Source organism: Syzygium oleosum, unplaced genomic scaffold (assembly GCF_021117445.2).
Source record: "Syzygium oleosum isolate NSW1041296 unplaced genomic scaffold, Sole_v2.1 Sole_v2.19, whole genome shotgun sequence".
In the NCBI taxonomy this organism is placed as follows: domain Eukaryota; kingdom Viridiplantae; phylum Streptophyta; class Magnoliopsida; order Myrtales; family Myrtaceae; genus Syzygium; species Syzygium oleosum.
Window position 1 is genome coordinate 1,725,899 of NW_026607503.1, and position 16,004 is coordinate 1,741,902.

At 37.4% G+C, this 16,004-nt stretch overlaps 1 protein-coding gene across 1 annotated transcript; it reads left to right on the forward strand.

The window, feature by feature from the left end:
- The first annotated feature begins 4,610 nt into the window (after window positions 1–4,610).
- Window positions 4,611–6,413, forward strand: LOC115670231 (two-component response regulator ARR18-like). Its single transcript, XM_030591449.2, has 5 exons — window positions 4,611–4,997; window positions 5,114–5,190; window positions 5,331–5,367; window positions 5,472–5,577; window positions 5,673–6,413. The coding sequence occupies exons 1-5, from the start codon at window positions 4,691–4,693 to the stop codon at window positions 6,355–6,357; spliced, it is 1,212 nt and encodes a 403-aa protein (XP_030447309.1). The 5' UTR covers window positions 4,611–4,690; the 3' UTR covers window positions 6,358–6,413.
- The last annotated feature ends 9,591 nt before the right edge of the window (window positions 6,414–16,004 follow it).

Here is a 16,004-nt window from a genome sequence, read left to right on the forward strand (position 1 = left end):
AAAAAAAATAATAAAAACTATACACGTTATTGCCGATCGTGCCACGTAAGACGATTGGTGTCAACGTCAGCAATTTCTGTGCGCAAATCGACCTGATGGATTCAATTGGCAAAATGTGAAAATTTTTAGGATTCAATTGGCAAATTGAAAGGTTTATAACTTAATGGGCCAATATGTAATGGGTTTATGACTTTTTGGACAATTTTCCCATAGGTAATAAGTATGAAAGGAAAAAAGTAAAAAGTATCATCATGTGATGAACTAGTATGCAATCGTTTGATTTTCATGCTTGACTATGTTAATTAGCAATGTCAATAAGTTAATAGAAGAATGTTACAGTATGTAAACGTACAAAGATTATCTCTACCGAGAGTAAAAATGAAAGCGCATGTTAGAACTTGATGAAAAATAAGCTCATTAATATATCTTTCCTCATTTACCTATATGAATGCATCATACAAAATTTGTGATTTGTTTATTCAATCTCAATGCTCCAACATGTTAATTAAGTAGGCATAAGTGGTGATTAATATCAGTAACTTAGACATGTTGACTTGCTTATTGCAAATTTTAATTTCTAATAGTAAGATCTAACAGAAATTACTGATTTAGAACATCCATGATATATATACATTTACAGAAGTGCAATATGTGATTTTCATATAGTATTTGAATATCTCCTGACACTGTCAATTATAGCGAATAAGAAAAAATAATTTTGGTTTTTGCTGGAGACTTACTTGAGTTGAAAAAATTTCATAATTTTCTCCTTTTTTTCCAGATTTCTAAGATTTTTGGGTTTATGATTGTTCTATGCGTCTTTTTATCATTTACTTATTTTTTTTTCAATTGTTTAAGGTAGTACTTTCAATCTCCAACCTCTCCATTCGATGGGATTTTGCTGAAAATTTCAATTTGGATAGTGCATTGGAACAAGACCAACATAGAAGTTGCTATATTAATGTCTATTATCCCCTTCAACAAAAAAGAAATGATTTTCTCAATTTAGGATCTACGCTTTTAGTTTCTCCACAAAGTACAGTTTAAGCAATGAGGTTGGGCTACTTTATACAAGATAATTGTCCATTTTATTGCCAATTTCTCATGAAGAGAATCGAAATAATCGTGATGACATTTGGATTTTGTTTCTTACAAGCTTGACTTTTAGGTGTTTCTTTATATGGCCAATGATTTTCTTTAATCCAATCTACCATTACGTAAGTGACCCTGAAATTTACCATACTAACTACTTCCTGAGTCATTTTTTCAACTTCCGAAACAAACTTTAAAGACAAAATGTATATATCAACGTGTAAATATCGATGGATCCCGTGCATCTTCACGAGTTAGATTCTAGTATTTTTGATTTTTTAAGTTAGGTCGATTGCGTGAGGCTGAGGTGGAGTGACATCTCAAGATGATTTGGGTTTTCTATATTCATTCATATACAATAATGCGTCGTCGATGGTTGCTTACCGAGCATCACGGCATGGGTCCAATTTGACAGAATTGACAATCTCAATGTTTCTGGTCTATTTTTGGTCAGAGCGACAGGGAAAAATCTTCACCTTATCCACATATAATAATACTCATTTTTGTATGCTTTACGAATCTAGTATACGAGAATTTATGGTCCACGGACGGTGAAAAGAAATAAAGAGAGAATAATTTCAAAATGAGTAAGGAGAAGGGGCAATTGTATGATTTACCGGGGGACGTAACTTCGAATGGTAACGTGTCGTAACTTCTATAAACAAACTGTCGTAACACATGAAAAGACTTTACGTTCAACGGGTGAGATTAACGCACTTTTTCATTGGATTGCTATTGAGGGGTTAAGGATTCGGTTATCCTTAGGAAACATCGTAAGAGAAGGGGTGAGTCTTGCATGGACCTGCACATTCATGGACCCAAAAAATGGATCGTCCTATGTTGACCTTGCGGGACCGACATACTAGTCGCGTATGATCAATCATCACAATGGACCCTCCATGTGGATTTAGGTCTTACGCTCTTTTTAATCGAATGATTATCTAGGGGTTGAGGACTCGGTTCCTTATGATCCTCGGAAACATCCCAAGAGAAGGGGCGAGTCTTGCATGGACCCGCGCCTTCATGGACCCAAACGGATCGTGCCATCGATCGTGCGGGACCCACACACGAGAGTCGCGTATGAGATCAATCATCGCGATGAACCCTCCGTGTGGATCCAGGTCTCGGCAAAGTACTTGCCCAAGAGAGAGGCCAATCTTTGTGTCATCATCGGCTTGCGAAGTAAAAACATGCTGTGGGACAAATATCCTCAATTTACCCAAGCTTTGTACGTGAGTATCGGGATATCAACCGTATGACCCGGATCCATATGCTTGATGTTATCAATATCAATGCACTCTGTCATGGTTCTCTCAATTTTTTAAGTTCCCAATTTGGCAGTTCCAACATCAAAAAGATGTTTTATGGATCTCGATGGCTAACCCTTGTTTGGTCACGAAGGCTTATAGGCCATGCAAATCCAATGCAGCATTCGGGGGCAAACCCAAAAAACAAAAAAATTCAAAACTTAGGAACTCGCGTTCGCTATACTATAGTTTATTCCCAAATATCAGCTCAAATTCTAAAGGGGTTCTCAACTTATGAACATGTCGACAACGGTCAACTTTGGACTAGCTCCCCTCATACATGTCAAAGAGGAAAGGCCGTCCTTATTCGTTTGTCTTTTGTAACTTTAAGAGGTTCTCTCAAGACGTGTTGACATCTTCCAATGGTGGTAAATACGACGAAGACCATTTGCTGAAGATGAATCAAACGGATAAACTTTGGCGACCTTAATTTTCGTGAAACTAGCGACGCTACTCGTGTGTGTAGGGACAAAGCGGGAAGCATCGAATCTGATGAATGTCAGGGCCAAAAGTTGATATGATTTTTAGCTTTTGGGGGTCGTGGAATCTTGGAGGAGGAGGGCCAAAAGAGATAAAAAAAATCGCAATTCCTGTTGGTATTACGCGCGGTTTCAACGGGATGGTGAAGAAGGGAAAGAAACACGAGAGTAACATCCGTGAACGCCGACAGCAAGAATCGTCAAGCAGTCTTCCCAACGCTTTGCCTTCTCTCTTTCTTTCTCTCTCTCTCCTCATTGGAAAACCTAAACCTACTTACTCTATGGGTTTAATCGAGTGGTGATTGAAATGAGAGATATACGAAATTTATATATTAGTCCTAGAGCAGTTGAGTTTGGTTTTTTTCACCACCAATTGAGTACAAATGATCTCTATGCTTCACTCGTTCAATTGAGTTTTGGCTTGCATCTTACTTATTCTAACATTGATTTTTTTCCTTGTTAAAAAAGAAGAAGATCTAACCCTACCGGATGAATTGTTTCTTTTTTGTTCAAGAAATCTAAACCTATTACACGAAGCATCATTCTTTTTTTCATTGCAATGAATTTACTTCACGTGTCTGAGATACATATATCCTAGGTTTGGATCCCGAGATCTTGTCCCTTCCTACCTTCCTTTGCCTTTGAAACACTCGAACGACTCTTCTCAACATAAGCTTGGCATATTTCACCACCGCGAGAGATCGAATTAGTGGTACATAAAGATCTTAACGAATGATGTAGGGGAACTTGTTGTCTACCTAATGCCTCTATTTAGTTCAAGTGGGTATACGGCAAAATACATATTGAATTGGGTTTGGAACCGGGAAGGTGAATGTATGTGTTGAGAGATGATGAGAGTATGCTCTTCATGTTAACCCCCTCAATCCCCAGCAAAATGAAGGAAAATGAGATACATTTGCTATACGCATACTCTCTTCCTAGTATCTTGGAAATAATATATGTCGGGTTTTTAATTGAATTTAATGAGCTCATGGCAAACCTGGCGTGCCGAAACAGGTCATGGTCGATTGATTGCTAGCTCCAATTTTCATACGAACAGGAGTTATATGGACCGGTTCCATCAGTTGCCATATACGTAAGAACCTTCCATTGGCGTTTTCTCAAGCTGGCCGACTAAAAGAGTTTGTTTAACTTCATCACCATTAATTGACTTCGGTAGATAGAGAGACTGAGACCTCCAGCTGTCGGACTATTTCAACAATTTCGGAGCAGTTTTGTGATCTCTCTTGAGAAATTGCACAATTATGACTCGAAACAAGAACATCATGAGTCTACTAATGTCTAGAGTTCTCGGAAGATTCCTAATCCGGGCAGAGAAACTTCAGAGAAATATATGGGAAGGTTGAGAGACATATGACAACCGGTCCAAATACACACTCTATCATAGAAGAATCATCATGTAACGAGGACATGTACAGTTCATATGCTTTATTTATTAGCTACGTGAAGGTTAAAAAATCACATATGGTAAGTTATTTAAGATCTACGACCGAATACGTACAATTAGGACTCAGTCTGCTCGTTGAAATACAGGCGTGCCTCTGTTGTGGCCAAGACCACGTTGAGACCTGGCTAGGGTTTGTCGCGTTCCTTCCCATATGGAACCTCACTCTCTCTTTCATGCCATTGGGAAAAAATTTCTCAGACCAAAACCAGACAAACTTGACACATGAATAATACCCATCTCCTCCTCCTTCCTCCAGGGGTTGAATCTTCCCCAGAAACAGCCCCTTAAAGCACGGTTCTCGTCATCGTTGAGCTGGTTCATCTCTCTGATCTTGCAAAACCACCATGAATGAAGATCGAAATGATGGTGGTTTGAACAAGATGGCGGCGAATCCATTGGAGATCATAAGCGAGGATGAGGAGGAAGAGGACTGTGAGAGCAAGACTAGGAACAGCACCAGCTCGAGCAACAGCGTTGTTGAGGAGTTCAGTGAGAACAACAACAACAATAACAACAACAAGAGCGCGATCAGCTCTGGTACTAGCACTGGCTTGAGGCCATATGTGAGATCTCAAGTGCCGAGGTTGCGTTGGACTCCTGAGCTTCACCTTCGCTTCATTCAAGCAGTGGAGCGACTCGGGGGTCAAGAAAGTAAAATTCTTTTTATTGATTCTTGTTTCTCTGTGTATGTGTTGTGATTATTTCTCGATATATTATGTTGATTGAATAGATTTTTCCTGTTTTGGGTATGTTTCTTTTTCATCTAGGAGCTACACCGAAATTGGTCTTGCAGCTGATGAACATCAAGGGACTTAGTATTGCTCATGTCAAGAGCCATTTGCAGGTGATAAAAGATCTCATAACCTACTATGTATATAAAAGAACGATCTCATAACCTACTATGTATATATAAGAACTATCTTTTTCTTACAAAAATAATTACTTAGTACAGTTGAGCTCAATTTCTTTTTCTGTTGGGCACAGATGTTCCGGAGCAAGACGATTAATGATCGAGGAGAAGGTAAAAAACCAGTGTCGATTTAAGTTTAGAGTTAATATAGGTTTCTTGTTTCTCTGTCAATTTTTTTTTTCCTTCTAACAATTTATTAAACCTACTTTTTGCAGTTATAAACACAAGACAAGACTTCATGGGGAGTGCAGATCAGCTTCCTCATGCCTTCTGGCAACACTCCATTCTCCAAAATCTTGACCGTAGGATCTCCAACATCAGGTAGGAAGGATTGCCATGTGACAGTTCATGAATTAATGTGCACCGCACTTCTTATCCCAATGCTAAACTGTGTCTGTCTGTCTCGATCTGTGCAGGGATTTTTGCTGGAGTAGTGACCGGAACTGGATGAGCGGACCCTATTTGACTGATGTAGCCATGGTGAATGCGCGAAATGGGATCCGACTCACAGGTTTCATGGGTGACAACATGAAGAACACGTCTCATCACTCTCATCCAAACACAAAAGACAACATTTACTTTGAGCTAGGAAGAAGGAAACAAGCTCAAGACCCGGTGCTAGAGTCCACCAATTTCACGTTGTTGTCCAGTCTCACACATGCCCATACACAGCTGAAGTCAACCCTAATTCAACCCTCAAAAGACCAGTTAATGCACGGAATGGGAAAGGCTCCTCAGGATGAGATCTGGAGGATTGATATTGATGGGGACCACAGGGACCGAAGCACGGTGAAAAGAAAGGCTGATCATGGCAACGACTGTGGCGATCTTGATCTGAATCTGTCTCTGAGCAATAAGATGCCGAAGCTTGCGGAGGTAAGGAGGAATGATTCATGGGAACAAAATGAGGGTGAAGTGGTGGATGGCAGTCTGTGTCTTTCTTTATCATGCCCCTCATCATCATCATCGTTGGACTTGTCACTAGATCTCAACATGCCCTTTGATAAGCTCAAGAGCTTGAAAGAAAGTGATGATAGTGCTAATGTTACTTATCCGAAGTATCTCGATTGGGTGAGTACCCTGGATCTGATCATGAATTAGGTTTATGTATTCTGGTGAGATCCTGTTGGTACTTGCTCAAAAAGATGATACGCTGAGAAAAGGTCAATTGGTCATGCTGTGTGTTCTTTCTTGTCCTTCAAATCTGATATTCTTAGTTGAATTCTGCTTTAGTTTACTCCACTTTACATATCTATATCCAAATCTACCTTCAGTTTTGTCTGTATGATCGTGAACCAGAACTCTGAGAAGGTCACTTGACAGTTTATTGCAAAACGCTAACAATTGTCTAGTATGTTCGAGGCATAACAGAGTCATGCTAACTTAATCAAAATTCTTCTATGCATTCTAATTCGCTTTATACTCTACCATTGCATCTCAAGCTTAGATCAATAGAAAGGATGATCATAGGATTTTATGACGTTTTACTAGAATTTGTTTACATTCCGAGGGACAAACTTTATTTGGGTATATTGAGACAACTAGTAGAATCCATGCACAAAGCGGTCACTTATTTAGATAATCAGTACTACTTTACTGTTATGCAGCTCGAATGTAAGCATCCTGGATGTATCTTAAACCTTCTGTAAGCTTCACGATCTTCACCGACAGAGCAGGCAGAGATGTTCAAAAATGAAAGAAAGCAAAAAATGAAAACCAATATATGAGTGCATTCCCAGGTTTTCGATGAAGATATTTGTTGAATGGACTCAAAGTTACCGGAGAATTGGAATCCTATCAAGTACTTAGCTCTGTTTAGATCCTAGGGATCATTAACTACACATCATCAGCCCTAAAACATAGACAAATGGTCAATATTGAGATACATATTATAGGTAATATGAATCGGTCTCCTTCTAAATGGACAAACTACTAGAGATTTCAACCTGAAAGTTCGCAGTTGCAAGAGTGATAATACAAAACGTGCCTGAACAATACCAATGAGTCAGGTCTTAGTCAGCATGCTTGTCCGCACGGAGGCCAGTTGAAAATTTGGAAACCCCATAATGTGGCGTCTATTAGTCACCATTAAAGCACAAATGGGTAGCTCCGACAAATTTGACCTTCCAATTCATCAACTATTTTAGCAAAAAAATTCAGCATCTCTGAGCTTGATATTCTTCGGAGCAAACAGACATAGAGGTGAAGATGCATTCCAAACAGTAAAAAACGAGTGAAAGCTAAGCACGTCTTTGAAGACATCCTAAATTTGTCAATTGCAATGCTTGCATTTACTTACAATTTAAGAGAATATGAAAAGTATACACACTAAAAGTCTCGCGCGATCGAATGAAAGGTAAATTGCATAGTGAGAAAGAAGCCACAGGCCGAATCGGGATTCTAAAAGTTCACGTAACAAACCGATATCCCCAGGTAATCTATTCATTAATGCCCAAACTGAGACTCAGAGGATCTTTAGATTTACTGTTCGCCTTTGGTTGTGGCTTAGACTGACGACTCATACTGAGAGTCGGTGCCGGCACCATCTTAGGTACCCAAGGAGTCGGCATCCACGTGTGTACTTCTTCCTTCTTTCCCTGCTTCACTTTAACTATACTCAGCTTGCTAGAGACCTCCCCTGTGTTCTTTCCAATTTGAGCTGCAAAATCGTTAAAAACTATTAAATCACACAAGATAAAAAAATTAAGTTGCTAATATGACAGCAAGCTTATACTAATGTCAACGTTCAATTCTCATGTTTCTGGCCGAAATACAATTTATGCTCCTTGAGTGAAAACATTTAAATCACTAAATAATTCAAGTTTGCATCTATGACCAGTCATTGCATTCCCCAGCACGGCCCAAGTTTTGCGAGTATGATATATACAAAAAGTTCAATAAATGTGATGTAAATCTTGCAATAGCTTGTTTATCTTCAATGAGAATTCTAATTATTTTTTGGACATCCATTTCTTCAGTTAACTACATTCACAAATGAAGAAAAAAAATGATTACTATCTTCTTGCACGATCTAAAACCACAGGTTTGTAAAAATATGAATCTGTACATATGGATAATTAACGCTCAGTAATAAATAATTGCCTTGTGGACTTCACTTGTTTTGGTTGTTTTATACACTTGACTGTACTTATCCAAAAGATTTCGAACTTTTTAGATACACTCAATTGCTTGTTTCGATCATGGCTCGACTCTTCTTCTATCAATATGGTAATATCCGGATGACATACATTGAACACAGAGCCAAACCAATTACATATGATCAATCTTAGAGTAGTAATCTGTAGACTAATCTAACTATAGAAAAAAGGAAAAATAACAATTAGCCAGTGTGCAAGTGAAGATACACTGTTATTCAGCTTACTTGGGTTATTGGTATCCCCATAAGATGCCATTTTGCCTTTGTATGGTGCCTGTCTTTGTGTAAGCTCTCTTTGCTTTCCCAGAATTAACCTTAGCTGTCTCACCCAAAAATTATTCTCTTCTATTTCGGCTGTCCAGACAAATGAGTGCTTATCACATAAAATACCGAAACGAAAGTTATGATGAGAAAGTGAAGAAGAGAGATCATTAATTACCTTCCTTGTGATCTTTATCGCTCGCATAATCTAAGATTTTTCGCTTCAAACTCTCTCGCTCCATTAGCAACATCTCATATTGCCTTTGATAGAAACCAACCTGAGGTGAGAGCATCACAATTTTTGCCTATATTTGCACAAGACACAGCAACATGAATCCATTAGTTTATTTTTTTCATTCATCGCGTTCTATTATCAAATCAAGGTGTCAAGTTACGTGTCTTAGGGTGATAGGTGAAAGAAATCCTAAATTGGGGATGTGGTGCAATGTTGAGCCGTTAATTTATACTAATTTACTTGTAACTTATCTAATAAAGATTATTCCAATAGGCGAAGTTCATCCTTATGGCAATATTTCAAGGGTCATTTTCTTCTGAGTTTTGACGATGATTTCATGCTTCAATGTGGTTGCAAAATATATAGTCTAATTTCTAAGGCAACAAGTTCCATGTAATTGGGAATCTTGTAGAGAAAGTTATGGTCAAATTATCGAGTGCCGTCAACTTACCCGAGATCGAATCTATACAATTTTCATGATTTTATTGAGTCCTATGAATTGTAACTTATTAATAGAGCCATCTCAAGTCAAGAATCAATCTCTTTATTCATGCTTATTTAGGGAATGTTGTTTGAGTTGAGTCTATATAAACCATTCTAGGGTTTTTGCTGCGTGCCACCACACAAAATATAATAGAGGCCTGTGTTGGAATAGGGGATATGTCGTATGTACGGACCACGAAGATATGTACCCTCCTCTTAACTTATACACAATTTTTGTTTTAATTAATTAATTAATTTGGGATTTGATAAGAATGTGATCATTTGTGCAAAAATCTATTTAGTCATTTATTATGGAGTGGACAGGATTATTACCTCTAAAGCTTTGGCTTTTCTTTCCATATCACAAATATGCTGATTGTGCTTCAACCTAGCTCTATCTGCAGATGCACGATTCGATATGATCCTGCATACACAATATAGTACTCGTGTTAATAAATAGATCAATGATCATTGTAACAAATTATGCACAAACAAAAATGCTCAAAATGAACTGACGTAAATAAAGAGAAAACAATTGAAGTGCAATTATATTCTCGTTAATAAGTATTCACCTTTTAAGTTTTTTAGGGTCCATGCTCAGGTTTAAGGGACGGGAGCGTTGCCTACAGCCAGTGGTAGGTTTGCGAGCTTTGGCTTCATCGTTCTTACAGTAGGGTTTGGGGGAAACTTGCAGAGAAGGAGTCGACGAAGAAGCACTTGTTGGATTCATCGTGGCCAAGAGGTCAATTGTTTTGTTCCCCTTAGCCATTTCTTGATGCGTTCCACTGGAGAAAAACTACAGATAATGACACGCAATAAGGACTGCTTAATGGGGATTGATTTGCACTTGAACTCAAGAAACTAAAGTGTATTTATAAGTGAATTATGGCTGGTTGGTTTAAGAATTTATTATCTAGCCAAAGTGCATAAATAAAAATACAGATATCTTACCAGAATAAGGTTCTTCCTATGTTTGACAGTCATTCATTTTTTGAAATCCTAGCGCGGAAATATGTGACTCAACTTTGTTTTCATTCAAACGCTTATCCTCTTGTTTGTGATATTTCTTTCTTATCTGGTCAACCAAGGACATAGGCCAATTAAGACACTCATTAGATGGAAAACTCATAGCTGTCACCTTGTATAAATTTTGCTAATTAGAATCCACGAGAAAGATATGCTTCTATAAACTGAATTCGTAACAATCATGTGACATTAATTGTTGATGATGTAAATCAACACATGAGTAAGACATTTGTTATGTGGATTGCATGAGAAAAATCCTAGTGTCATTTCCACGTTGTGCATAGGTGCACTAGAGCTAATATATTACTGGTCCGATACAAAGAGAAAATATCGTGAAAGCATAAAATGGTGCTAAATATAGTTTCATCCGATATTCATCGATTAAACCATTTTAAGACATGCCTCAAATTTCTTAGAATTTTTTAAGCAACGTAGTGTTAGTAAATGCATACAAATTTATGACAACCTAGTTTACAGATTTACTATCGATCTACAACAAAAAGTGTGTTTGCCAAAATTCATAAGCAAGATGGATTCAGCTAGGCTTCTTATTTTCTTATTCTATGGTAAAACTTATCTTCTTTATGCTTCTTGATTTGCATGCCATAAACCAACCACGAATGAGGATTTTGTCCATAATCTAGCATTTTTGGAAGGTGATTAATTAGTTGATATAGGAAAATCAAAGAATTAGAAAAATATGGAAATAAAATCAATTATTCCTTTCGGTCAATGGCTTCAATCGAACAGAGATATTAAAAGGTACAGCACTATATATGTTCATAATAGGCAAAAGCCTGCATATGCTAATGAAATACACTCTTAACTTTTAGGAACAATTTCCATTTGAGCATCGAAGAACCAACAAAACAATCAATATTAACAATTGAGCAATGTATCGCGGCTCAAACAATAATGAAGATTAAGTGATAAACAATAGTGGTGCTGTCATATGACAATGGAGCCTACAATTATAGAACGGCATACTTAAGAGGATTTCATGAAATGTTTAGAAGAGAAAAAGATATGGTAACTAGAAATTAACACAAAATTCTTATTATGATCGATGTCCCTCGCTTATATGGTGGTTCAACTTTTTTAATGCACTCGATTGACACTCTAACATGTGCTTTGCTTCCTTGATAAGCCTAACACGCCATAGTAATACCATAAAAGGTGATTATTAAATTATCATCAACGGCTGGCTATTTTCGTTAGAGCAATGGATCGGATAACCCGCAAGTTCAAGATAATCCCAGGAGTCAAAAAGTTATTTCACGTTAATTTATGCATGGGATCACATAATGTCGAGAGGTCGATTAGTGTCAACTTTACACGTCGATGAAATAGTCTCATGCAAGATGTACGTGCGCACGGCCGGCCATTAGAGTGATTATAAGAAAGAGGGTTTAAATGTTACGACATACGTCCGTATTCTAATCTCCATTGGGTCTACTTTTACTGTAGAACACTAGTAAGATATCCATTCAGTGAAAGCACAACAACAAACAAAATTCGAACAAATGATACAATATGAATGAAGAATATCTGTCGCGACCTCACCTCCGCGGTGCACTACCTAGGGGTTCGGCTAATGGATTATTAATACTAAGTCTAATTTGGACCCTTCCAAGTTCTACCAATTCACGACTTAGAGTTTAAGTTCTTAACGTGCCAGTGTTTACATGCTTGGAGTCGCCACTAATCTATTTGCAGTGGGTCGATTAGAAACCCAAATAAAATATAGGAAGATATGTTTTATTTCTACGAACCAGAGATTTTGAGTTCGGGGACTTGGTTACGCCAGATTTAATCTAACGCCCTTTCGGTACCTTTTCTTCTAAAAAAAATGTTTAAGCAGTTAGTCTGGATCCATTTTATTACTTAGTTGCTAACATGTGGGGTGACCATGTGGGTGCGCAATCCACCAATTTAACACCCAATAAAGAAAACAATAAATGAATTACTAGTTTAGGAGAACAACGTACCTTTTAGCAACGCAAGCATCTGCATTGTTAGTTAGAACATTACACAGACAATCCTAATATGATTTCTAATTAACAAAGCAATTCACACAATTCGTTCTTTAGGGTTTTCGCTTTATTAAAATGAAAACTAATCTAAGTGCAATGACGTGCAAAATATGACATGCGATTAATGAAACCTGACATGCGAACTATATGTCCCGCGACGAAGTGGCCTAATTCTAATGACGGGCAAATGACGTATTTTTGGTATTTTTCATTAAAATTCGAAATAAAAAAATGCCTCAAATAACATGCAATCTATTCTAGAAAGACACTCAAACTTTTCCTAAAATAATTTCTTTTTGATAATTTTTTATGAAATTCGAAACAATAAAATATCCTAAATAATCTATTAGGACTAGAATAACCCCTAATTTAAACTAGGGCAAAAGGACACTATAAGTGCCATAACTTGTGTACGGAGATCATTTTGGTGCCATAACTTTTTTCGGATCACTTTGGTGCCAAGTCGGAGGAAAACGATCACTTAAGTGTCATAAGTTTTTTTGGATCACTTCAGTCTTAAAATTTTGAAAAACGATCACTTAAGTGCTAAAATTTTTTAAAAACGATCATTTAAGTGCTAAAATTTTTGAAAAACGATCACTTAAGTGCCAATCTCCGGCGAGCCACGCCAGCTTCAGAAATTAATAAAAAAAATGCCACGTCGGATTTCCGGCGAAAAATTGTGTACGGCACCGGAGTTGGCATTTAAGTGATCGTTTTTCAAAAATTTTAGCACTAAAGTGATCCAAAAAAACTTATGGCACCAAAGTGAGCGCCGTACACAAGTTATGGCACTTGTAGTGTTCTTTTGCCTTTAAACTAGTAAATAAACTACCCTAAATCCCAATTTAAATTAAGCAATTATCTTATCTTTTAGATATATTCAAGATTTCCTAAACATGCAAAATTTCTAATTTAAATCCTAATTAATATTTTTTTTTGGATTTTCTTTTATTTCAAAGATGAAGCAATCAAACAAAAGATAGTAATCGCATTCAAATAGTCCACACAATCCGCAATATTTATTTGTCATGTTCAAATTAGGAAAACGGTTCGAGCTAACGATCATATCTATATGGTCATAGATATCGGTGGAAAAGCGACCGTTTGAATTTGAAAAGCAAATAATATGGCAAAAGGACACTATAGGTGCCATAAGTTGTGTACGGAGATCTCTTTGGTGTCATAACTTTTTTTCGGATCACTTTGGTGCTAAGTCGGAGGAAAAGAGATCACTTTAATGACTCCGGCCAAAATTCCGGCAAAAAAAAGAGCCACGTCAGATTTCCGGCGAGCCATGTTAGCATCGGAAATTAATAAAAAAAGAGCCACGTCAGATTTCCAGCGACCATGTCAGCATTGGCACTAAAGTGATTATTTTTCAAAAAAGTTGACACCAAAGTGATTCGAAAAAAAGTTATGGCACCAAAGTGATCTCCGTACACAACTTATGGCACTTATAGTGTCCTTTTGCCCAAATAATATATATTATCATATCCAGGTAGTTATGGATAAGATAACAGTCTTCCGCACCGCCGCATATCGTACCTTAGAGTTAATGTCAGATAGTCGTCCAGGTACGTTGTTAAATTAGGAAAAATTTCTAATTTGGGGTTTTTTCGAATATTGCGGATATAACACACTTTATCCCTAAAATATCTAGTGATCGTTTTTTTTTAAAAGTGGCACTTAAATAATTCGAAACAAATTTTTGGCACTAAAAATACCGTACACAAATTTTGACACTTCTAATATCCTTCTTTCACTAACATGGTGACTAGGCCAGGACGATTGGACGGCCCGTTGGCATTCAATTGTCCAATCCTTTGGTAACATCACTACTTAGTTGGCACGTTGACCGCCTTCTAATGGACTACTTGCAACGGTGGGTCCATATCAAATTGCTGGGGCTCTCGTTTTCTGGTTTACGTGGAGCGACCATAGTCATACATTAGAGGTAAGTGAGCTACTCATATTTAAGGGTGCATCGAGACATAGCTGCAACCCATCGAAATTATCTTTTTAGGCAGGTATATTGTCTTGATAAACTTCACTTTCTTTTTCTTTCCTCACTTTTGCTCGCACTTTATTCCTACGGGACTCAAGCATTGGTGTATCATGATGATTAATCGTTCGTACATGCTTTGTGAAATTTTGGTATATCTTCAATTTGAAATTTCCTTTCTTAAACTTTGTGGCATCTTATTTCGTATGTTTCAGTTGTGCCATAATTTCCACGGAATTGCCATTATCCTCGTGATGGGTAGACATAGTTTTTTCTTTGACGTTGCTTTTTAGAAACCTTTTGTAACATACTCTTTGGCAATTGATTGATTTCTGCATCAACCCAACTAATAAACAAGTAACTTGCTCCACATTTATATCTTCCACAGCTATCATATTTTCTTCCTCGATTCTCCTTCGTCCTTGTTGTTTCCAGAGGAGATTTCATGCTACAATAGTAAAATACAAATGTATCATTGTCGATTGGAGGGATAGCTATCATTTCTTGCGACGATTTTGTAGATCTCTTCATGGATTTTGATGTCGCCAAGACAAGGATTGGGGTTTCTTTGGGGAATTAGGGTTCAAGCACGAAGGATTGATTTGGGAATTTTGGAACTAATTTCGGGCTATTACGCAAAGCTAAGAGACAATGCCGTTTATCTAAGCAAAAACGGCGTCGTCTCATTGAAATTAAGTCCATGTCATGCCATTTCTATTATACATAAGATAGTCGGCGTTTACTGAACTACCACTTTAGATTATTCAGGCGAAACTTGCTGATAGGATTTGATTGAGCTGTCCCTCAAAAGTTTAGGATTACATTGGTTCAATTAAAATGTTTACGACTCGATTGGTTTCCTTACGATTGATTATGCAATTTTCATCTGTAAACACAAACGAAGAAAATGACGGAACCCCTAAATGATGCAAAATTCTTGTTTGCATCATGATTGTGTAAGCCCACAACATAAGCCCACTTCATTTTAACCATTGAATGTTGTGGGACTCACTTGAGATCAATATGATCTAATGACTGAGATAAACTGGGTTTAGATGCACCGGGTTCACGTAAACTATATCTTTTGACTTCTTATGCACACGCCATAATCGATTTCACTATGAATCCTAGGTGAAAGTCTTTTATCGGCCGCATAGGTGATGTCGATTGCGCCGATCACATTATTCACATCATAACGATCTGGAAGGCCTTTCTTTGGGGAACTCGCGGATGGTTCTTGAGCATGCTGGTTTAGTCATTGCCATATAATTGATTGAGAAGTTGATAAGGTTTTATTTGGGTTGGTTTCTACTTCTCTCTCTATCTCTGTAGGAAATTGAAAATTGAAAGAAAATTGCAAAAATTGTCCACGTTAGCACCAGCTGCGACGTCCTTACCTCACCTTGGGGTTATTAATGCGACGTTCCAAGCTCGTCGCCGTCTCGTTTCTTTTATCTTATTAATAAGTGCATAAGCGTGTATAAACAAATTCCCAAATAAATAATAGCTGAAAATCAAGGAAGGCACAACAGACAAAACACACTATTG

Coding starts and splice junctions, on each gene's coding strand:
- LOC115670231 (XM_030591449.2), top strand. CDS start 4,691: ATGAATGAAGATCGAAATGATGGTGGTTTGAACAAGATGGCGGCGAAT. Junction 5,191..5,330: donor ATGTCAAGAGCCATTTGCAG/GTGATAAAAGAT, acceptor TGTTGGGCACAG/ATGTTCCGGAGCAAGACGAT. Junction 5,578..5,672: donor CGTAGGATCTCCAACATCAG/GTAGGAAGGATT, acceptor CGATCTGTGCAG/GGATTTTTGCTGGAGTAGTG.